This window comes from Dromiciops gliroides, chromosome 2 (genome assembly GCF_019393635.1).
Source record: "Dromiciops gliroides isolate mDroGli1 chromosome 2, mDroGli1.pri, whole genome shotgun sequence".
Classification (NCBI taxonomy): domain Eukaryota; kingdom Metazoa; phylum Chordata; class Mammalia; order Microbiotheria; family Microbiotheriidae; genus Dromiciops; species Dromiciops gliroides.
In genome coordinates this window covers 1,486,124-1,494,573 of record NC_057862.1, presented here as the reverse complement: position 1 = coordinate 1,494,573, position 8,450 = coordinate 1,486,124, and the positions used below count along the sequence as shown (strand labels likewise).

Here is an 8,450-nt window from a genome sequence, read left to right as displayed (position 1 = left end):
CTCTTCCATGATTCTACTTCTGGAACCAGAGATACAAAGGTATCTCTTCTTGTTTTTGTTTTTGGCAGGGCAATGAGGGTTAAGTGACTTGCCCAGGGTCACACAGCTAGTAAGTGTCAAGTGTCTGAGGCCAGATTTAAACTCAGGTCCTTCTGAATCCAGGGCCGGTGCTTTATCCACTGTGCCACCTAGCTGCCCCCCAAGGTATCTCTTGTTAAAATACAGGGTGGCTAGGTGGTGCTTAATAGCTGTGTGACCCTGGGCAAGTCACTTAATCACAATTGCCTTAAATATCCAGGGCCATCTCCAATTGTCTTGATCTGTATTTTGGCTCTGAAAGACAGCAGCTGACAAGAGATGTTTGATCTCCTGTGGTCTGCCCCCCCTCCAGTGGGAGAGGGAGGAATAATCCTTGGAGAGCCCCCTTAATTTGTTTTGTTGACATTTGGACCATAATTGTCCATGGTAGGTTTGGGGTTTTTTTTTGGCAAGGATACTGGAATGGTTTGCCATTTTCTTCTCCAGTGGGTTATGACAAACAGCGTTAAGTGACTTGCACAGGGTCACACAGCTAATAAGTGTGTAAGGCTGGATTTGAATTTAGGTCTTCCTGACCCCAGGCCCAGTGCTCTACCCAATGAGTCATCTAGCTGCCCCCTGCAAATTTACTGGTATTTATAAAAGGTAGTTGTTTAGAGGATAATGCCTAGCCCGTTTGGTGAGTCCTCTGTAGGAGACAGTGGATTGACAGGCATGGTGGGGGACATCAGCCTGGGAAGGGGGCATGAAGGTCAGGGGCTGAGGCAGCTCCCATAGACTGAGGGTTATACTTCTGGGGGTGGCAACACGGTAGGGCAAAGAACCCTCCAGCAGACTCCGGGAAATCTCCTGAGGTCCAGCGATCACTGCTGTAATCTTTTTGCTTCCTTTGCCCAAATTTAATAATCTTTGGATCCCACCCTTCCTTCATACCCTGGGGGAAAGCTGGGGTTTCTCGGTTAGGGCTTGAGATATCCCTTTCAAACTTGGGAGAGACTGTTTGCCTTAGTATCTCGACAAAGAAGGGACGGCATCTTTGGCCGTCTTCTCCTTTGGGCAGAATAGGTGTTTAAGAAACGTCTGTTAATCTGAGATCTGAATTGTGCTGCAAGTTACCTCTCAGGAAGCCTAAGGCCAAACCCTCCATGACCTCTCGCTGTAAGCCATTAAGGACCCTTGGGTCACTGGAGTCCCGGGGCTCACCCTTTACCAAGCAAGGCACAGATCAGCTTGACAAGGCCCTGCTGTGCTCCCCAACACCGGTGTCAAGTCACTGATTCTGCAGCCATTGGCTGCATCTGCCGGGATCAGTCTGTCTCCCAAGGAAGTGGGTGAGGGGATCCAGGAGGTCGGCCCCCCTTTCTCGCACACACATGTGCATTTACACAGAAACACACCAACAACACACGCACTGACACACACATTTACACCCACGAACACAATCATGTACACACCGAACCACTCATTTACAGAGACACTAACATCCAAACATACACTGGGCCCGCCTTCTTCCTTGACTCCCCCTCTCCCACAGGCAGCCCGGCGGCAGCAGCCGGAGCGGGGACTTACATAGCTCCCCGCCCCCTCCCCCCAAGCCCCCCCACCCGCCCCCGGCCCGGGTGACACGGTCCCTTTAAGAGCCGTCGCCGCGGTCGCGGGCCGGCCGTGACGTCACGGGGCGCGGAGCCGAGCGGAGCCGAGCGAAGTCGAGGAGCTCGGAGCCCGGAGCCCGGAGCCCGGGAGGCCCGGCCGCCACCGCCGCCGCAGAGGAGCCGAGGCGCGGGCAGAGGAGGAGGGGGCGGCGGGGCGCCGGCCCACGCGCGGACGCGCGGGCCGCCCCACGCAGCAAGGCCCTACGTACGCACGCACGGCCCGGCCGCCCGCCCGGCCTCCAGCGCCCCCCGCCCCGCCCCCCCCGCAGACGGCCCCGCCCCCTCCTGGCCCCGCCCCGGCCCCGCCCCCGCCTCCTCCCCCTCCTCCCGCAGGAACTTGCCAAGAGCAGGGACACGGCGGCGGCCGCGGCGGCAGCGGGAACTTTTCTGGCGGACCCCGAATGGCCGCGGACGGGGAGCGCTGAGCCGGGCCGGGAGCCGAGCCGGGCCGGGCCGAGGGCGCCGAGCCGAGCCGGGCCGAGGGCACCGGGCCGGGCCGAGGGAGCCGAGCCGGGCCGAGGGAGCCGGGCCGGGCCGGGAGGGCCCCCGGAGCAGAGCGGGCCCCGCAGCCCCGCAGCCCGAGGGCTGGCCCGCCCCGTCCAAGGGCCCCGCCGCCCTCCCGCCGCGGCCGCCTCCGTTCCTCTCCCGAGCGCGGCCCCGAGCCGCCCGCGATGCGCCCGGGGCGCGGCCCCCGGCTCCGCCGCCGCCGCCGCCCGCGCCGCCCGCTGCCCGCCGCCGGCCGCCCCGTCGGGGCCGCCTCCTCCTGAGTTCGGCCGCCCGGCCCGGCCCGGCCCTCGGGCCCGCAGCCCCTCCGAGCAGCGCCAGCCTCCGGGCCGCCCCCCGGCCGAGCCCGGGGCTCCGGGCCGCGCGCCGCCCCCCGCCGTCGGGCCGAGTCTCCCCCGCCTGCCTGCTCGCCTCCCGGCCGCCCCGCCTGCCGCGCGATGGCCGGGAAAGCGGCGGCCGCCGGCGGCACCGGGATCCTGCTCGTCACGGCCAACGTGGGCTCGCTCTTCGACGACGTAAGTGGGGCGCGGGGGGCGCGGGGGCCGCCTGGGCGGGATGGACGGGACGGGCCGGGGCCCCGGGCCCCGCCGGGGGCAATCGGGGGCGAGCCGGGGCGGGGGGGGGGCGGGGGGCGGGGCCGGGTAGGGGGCCCGGCCGAGCCCCCTCCCATCCCCGCCCCCCAGCCGGGCTCCGGGGGGCGGGCGTCTTGCGGCTCCGCCGGGAATGACAACCTTAACCCCCTGCCCTCCTCGGGCCCGGGCCCGGGCGCCAGGCCCGTCTTGGCCCGGTCCGGCGGGGGGAGAAGCTGCGGCCGCCCCCTTCCCCGGCCGGCCCGGCCCGGCTCGGCCCCGCCCCGCCCCGCCTTGGCCGGCTTTGCCCCGCCGTGCCAGGGAGCGGCCCCTCCCTCGCGGCTCCCCCTGTTCCTCCCTCTGGAGGTCGGGCCTGGCCGCGCTGCCTCCGGGGGCTGGAGCCGGGGCTCGCCCGCCGCCTCGGGGCTCTTGGGGTCCTGCCTTCGTGCCCTGTAGCCCAGTCCCCGCTGTCCCCCTGCCTTTCCCACCCCGGCTGACCTTTGCCTAGGCCAGAGCCAGCTTGGGAGGGGCGGCCTCACCCCAACTTCCCTCTCCTGGCTGGCTTTCCCTTTCCGAAGAACCCCAACAGCTGAAACAAAGCTTGGCCCTCGGAGGGCCGGCTGATCGCCCCCCCAATCCGGAGTGGGACAGCCCGCCTCCTGGAGCCCAGGCGGACCCCAACCGATTGGACCCCGCCTCGAGCCGAGGCAGCCCCCAGCCCCTCCCTCCTGCCGAGCCCAGGGCCGAGCCCAGGGCTGAGGCCAAGGCCGAGGCAGCCCTCTGACCAGCCTGGCTGAGCCGAGCTCGGCCTGTCATCCAGACTGGCTCGGGAAGAGATGGAGCCCCCGCGAGCGTTCGGGCTTTCCGCCCACCTGGAGCCAAGCTAAGGAGCTACCAGGACAGGGCCTGCTCCCCGTCCCCCCCCCCCCTCGCCGTCCCCCCCCCCCCCGCCCCTCTCCGGGCTACTCCTCCCGCCCTCTAGGGCCCCCTGCCCAGAAGCCGGCTGGGGCCCTCTCTGAACTGCGGGCCCTCTGGGAGCATGCCCTAGCCTGCCGCACTCCTCTTGTCAGGGAGAAAAGGGAAACCGAGTCTTAAAATAGAACTTTACCTGGAGTCCCTAGCCCATCCCCCCACTAGGAAAACCCGGCCCAGTTTGGGGGTGACCCTCCTAAAGCCTCCCCCAGCGCCTTTGCCAGCTTCTCAGGGGTGCTTCGTGGTGGGGGGTTATCGGGGATGGGGGGCTACCTCGCCTTCAGGTACGCGCCCAGGCTAGCCCTCGCCAACAGCTGGGAATGGCAGAAAGGGGAGCTTGTGGGGTCTGACGGGGGAGGGGGGGGGTGCGGCGGTGTCTCCGTGTGCCCATGGCCCGGGCCTGGCCATTGGGGGTTAGTCAGGTGATTCAGATCTTCCTGGGAACTGTCTGGGGAGGGGGAGGGGAAGAGACAGGGGGAGAGGGGGGCTGGCTTTTCCTCTTTCTGCTCCCCCCTTGCCCGGCTTTCAGTCCCAGCTGGGCCTTCTCCACGACCTGACCCATTGTTTGCCCACCACTTGGCCTTGCTGACATTCAAGTGAGCCATTGGGTTGGCTGCACTGTTCCTTCTGCACCCCTCCTTATCCAGTGGGTCCCCTTTCCAGAGGTAAATGGGGCATTTTGCAGCCTGTTTGGATCTGAAAGAAACTTGGAAGCGTTTTTGCCCAAAGAAACATCTTACTTGTCCAGAAGCCAGTTTGGGTCCAGTGCCTTTGGCTCCTGAGTCGGCCTGGCCCTGGCCAAGGACAGGTGCTTGTATTCTGCTGAGGCTTCATAAGTGCAGGTGGCCATCCCAGGTGGCACCTGGCAGAGCCTCCACCAATGGAGCAGTTAGCTCCCTGCCTCAGAAGCGAAAGTCATGGGATAGTTGGTGTCTGCCAGGCTGTTTAGAATGATCCTTTGACTCTGTTAAGAGATTCATTCACTCAGATAATATTTGTGACTTTTGCAAAAAGGCAGGAGGGAGCAGCTTGGTCAGGGACTTGGGAGGCCTGGGCTCAGGGCCGCCAAAGCCCCTTCTTCAGTTTTCTCCAGGGGCTGCGGGGGATGAGCACGCCGGGTGGACAAAGCTGCTCCTGCCTGTCTGCCCTCTGTCCTTGTTGTCCGGATTTCCTCCTGTCTCCTGAGGAACTTGTAGGGACCTCAGAGACCCAGCTTTCTTGTTTTTCCAAGGACTAGGCCAAGCTGAGCACGGAGCCCAGGCCCAGGCGGGTCCTTGGTTGGGGTGGGGGGCCCTTCCCTGTTGCAGGCCTATGGGAAGCCCCTGTTTACTGCTACTGGCAGGAGAGAGAAAGGGGGTCTGAGCTAGAGGTGTGTGTGAGCTCTTGGGCTGGAGGCTGCTGGGCTCTGGCTGGGCCCAGGCTTGGAGTCCCGCCTCTGCCCAGCTGCCTCCCTATCTGAAGTGGTCTAGGAGGAGCACACCAGAGGCCTGTGGGCAGGGCCTTGGGGATCTGAGCCTTTATCCCGTGCCTGTGCTTGTCTTTTGGGGTGGCAGCTTGGGGGTGTCCCGGAGGCCTGGCAGTAGTGCCAAGGCAGCCGGAAATTCTAGCTGAGGGTATACATCCCTGGCTCCCAGGAACAGGTGCCTCTTGACCCTCTGCTCCCGTATGGCTGGTCTGTCACCTTTCTCCTGGGAGCTGGGGCCCAGCTGTGGCACTGGGAAGGCAGCAGTGTAGACAAGTGCAAACATCCTGCTCATTCCATTGAAGGACTCCCAGAGTGGCATCTGTTGCTTGTGGGGGGCCTCTCCTGGGAGGGCCAGCAAGGGAGGGATGGAGGGAGGGAGGCTATCAGCAGCCAGTGGGTTGGTTGCCACCTCCCGGCCCCAGCTCCGAATCAGTCCAACAGCACTTATTAAATGCCTGCTGCGTGCCAGGCATTGGAGGGAACACTGGGAAGGTCGGCTGCAGATGCCAGGCTGTAATTCACTGAACCACTTACCAAAACCTTAGATGGAAAGCTGGTCACTGGAGAGGCAGGGGTGAATCGAGGACATGGGCCCTGCCCATGAGAGCCTGGGCAGATGGGACACATAGGCCATCATAGGGAGCCTACGATTAGGGAGTGCCTCATCCTAGGGGTTCAGGACCCGCAGGTCGACCCCCTCCATACCAAGGCTGTTGCTGGTGGGGAGGGCCCAAAGGCTGCCAAAGATCCAGGGGTCATGGGGTCACTCCCCATGGGCACTGTAGAGAACAGGCCTCTGGGGGGCGCGGCAGTGGCTGGCCAGAAACAGGCATCGTGCAACATGGAGAAGCCGTCTTCCTTGCCTGGGCTCCCTCAGGGCCTCCTTGCTGGGCTGGCCTGATGGTGAGACCTGGAGGCAAGAGGCCAGCGCCTGGCAGTCTCTGGCTCAGGTCTAGGAGCAGGTGGGTGCCCGGTATGTGCTGGAGACAGAAACAGTGTGTGTAGTGGAGTAGTCAGGGCTGATCTGGGCCTTGTGCCCAGGGCAAGGCGGGGGTGCAGGAGCTGGACAGATCACTGGGCATTTGCCAAGTCAGGGGGCCCAGGCAGGGCTGCCAGGCACACTTTGTTTGTGGCCCCCAATACTGAGGGGGTGTGTGTTAGATGGGCAGTATACATGCGGGAATGGTATCTTCAGGAAGAGACTTTGGAGCGCACATCGGGGGGCTTCTGTCGGCATCCCCTAGATGCCACAGGAGGCACCGCCGCTAGTGAATGATAGGAGAAAGGTCTGGATGGTGGAGCTTGCCCGCACGTGTGTGACAGCCTCTTAGGAGTTGGCTCTGTCATGGTGGGCACTGGGACGTCACGCCAGGGAGCCGGAATGCCCCCTTCAGCCATCTGGGCTTCAAGGGCTGGGGTTCACCATGAGCAGCTGACAGAGTGTGGGATGATGCCCGGGCCAGGGAGCACTGTGCTGAGAGCCACTGGGCAGTGGTTGGCCCCCCACGGAGAGGATGCGAAGAGAAAGTGTTTTCTCTTTTGATTTGAAGAAGTGCTTCTGGGGGTGGGGGGCTGTGCCCTGTCCCCTGCTAATGCGGGAGGAGCCCTGGGAGGGTTAATGTGGTGACCCAACAGAGCAGGACCACTGTTTGGACAGGAGGATAGGCCCCTGCGGGCCTGTCTGGCATGGGAGCAACTGCTTTTCCATAGGTCCTGGGCTCCTCTGGGTCAGCTTTGTGGCTGGTCACTCTGGTGTATTCGGGGCATACAGCCTCAATGGAGGAGAAAGAAATAGTCCAGTGCACTTGAGATCCCAGGACCGAGGAACCGGCTCGGCGAAGGCTCCTGCTTGTGCTCACATGTGTATGAGTGCATACGTGCAATGCGCGCGCACACACACACACACACACACACTGCTGTGCAGTGCACACACATGTTAGTGTGTCTGTACAGGCGTGGTCATGTGTGTATATGAGTGAATGTGTGCTCACATGTGTATGAGTGCATACGTGCAATGCGCGCGCACACACACACACTGCTGTGCAGTGCACACACATGTTAGTGTGTCTGTACAGGCGTGGTCATGTGTGTATATGAGTGCATGTGTACTCACATGTGTATGAGTGCATACGTGCAATGTGCACGCACACACACACACACTGCTGTGCAGTGCACACATGTTAGTGTGTCTGTACAGGCGTGGTTATGTGTGTATATGAGTGAATGTGTGCTCACGTGTGTATGAGTGCATATGTGCAATGTGCGTGCACACACACACTGCTGTGCAGTGCACACACATGTTAGTGTGTCTGTACAGGCGTGGTCATGTGTGTATATGAGTGAATGTGTGCTCACGTGTGTATGAGTGCATACGTGCAATGTGCACGCACACACACACTGCTGTGCAGTGCACACATGTTAGTGTGTCTGTACAGGCGTGGTTATGTGTGTATATGAGTGAATGTGTGCTCACGTGTGTATGAGTGCATACGTGCAATGCGCGCGCACACACACACTGCTGTGCAGTGCACACACATGTTAGTGTGTCTGTACAGGCGTGGTCATGCGTGTATATGAGTGAATGTGTGCTCACGTGTGTATGAGTGCATACGTGCAATGTGCGCGCACACACACACACACTGCTGTGCAGTGCACACATGTTAGTGTGTCTGTACAGGCGTGGTCATGTGTGTATATGAGTGAATGTGTGCTCATGTGTGTATGAGTGCATACATGCAATGTGCGCACACACACTGCTGTGCAGTGCACACACATGTTAGTGTGTCTGTACAGGCGTGGTCATGTGTGTATATGAGTGAATGTGTGCTCACATGTGTATGAGTGCATACGTGCAATGTGCGTGCACACACACACTGCTATGCAGTGCACACATGTTAGTGTGTCTGTACAGGCGTGGTCATGTGTGTACATGAGTGAATGTGTGCTCACATGTGTATGAGTGCATACGTGCAATGTGCGCACATACACACACTGCTGTGCAGTGCACACACATGTTAGTGTGTCTCTACAGGCGTGGTCATGTGTGTATATGAGTGAATGTGCGCTCACGTGTGAGTGCTATGCAGTGTGTCCACATGCATACAGACACACAGGTGCCCATGTATGTGTATGAGTGTGCCCATGTGTGTAAGCATGTGTGTTCATGCTTGCACATATATGCTCATCTGTGCGATCACCTTTGTGTGCATGTGCCTCTGTGTACCTGAATGTGTGTGTGCATGGGGGTGA

At 61.4% G+C, this 8,450-nt stretch overlaps 1 protein-coding gene across 1 annotated transcript in view; it reads left to right on the top strand.

Annotated features, from left to right (window-relative positions):
* Nucleotides 1-2,564: 2,564 nt before the first annotated feature.
* INPP5A (inositol polyphosphate-5-phosphatase A) overlaps nt 2,565-8,450 on the top strand; it is a 216,540-nt gene continuing 210,654 nt past the window's right edge. The window contains exon 1 of the mRNA XM_043987081.1: nt 2,565-2,710. Coding sequence (XP_043843016.1) covers nt 2,633-2,710 — 78 coding nt within the window. The 5' untranslated portion in view covers nt 2,565-2,632. The remainder of the gene's footprint in view (nt 2,711-8,450) is intronic.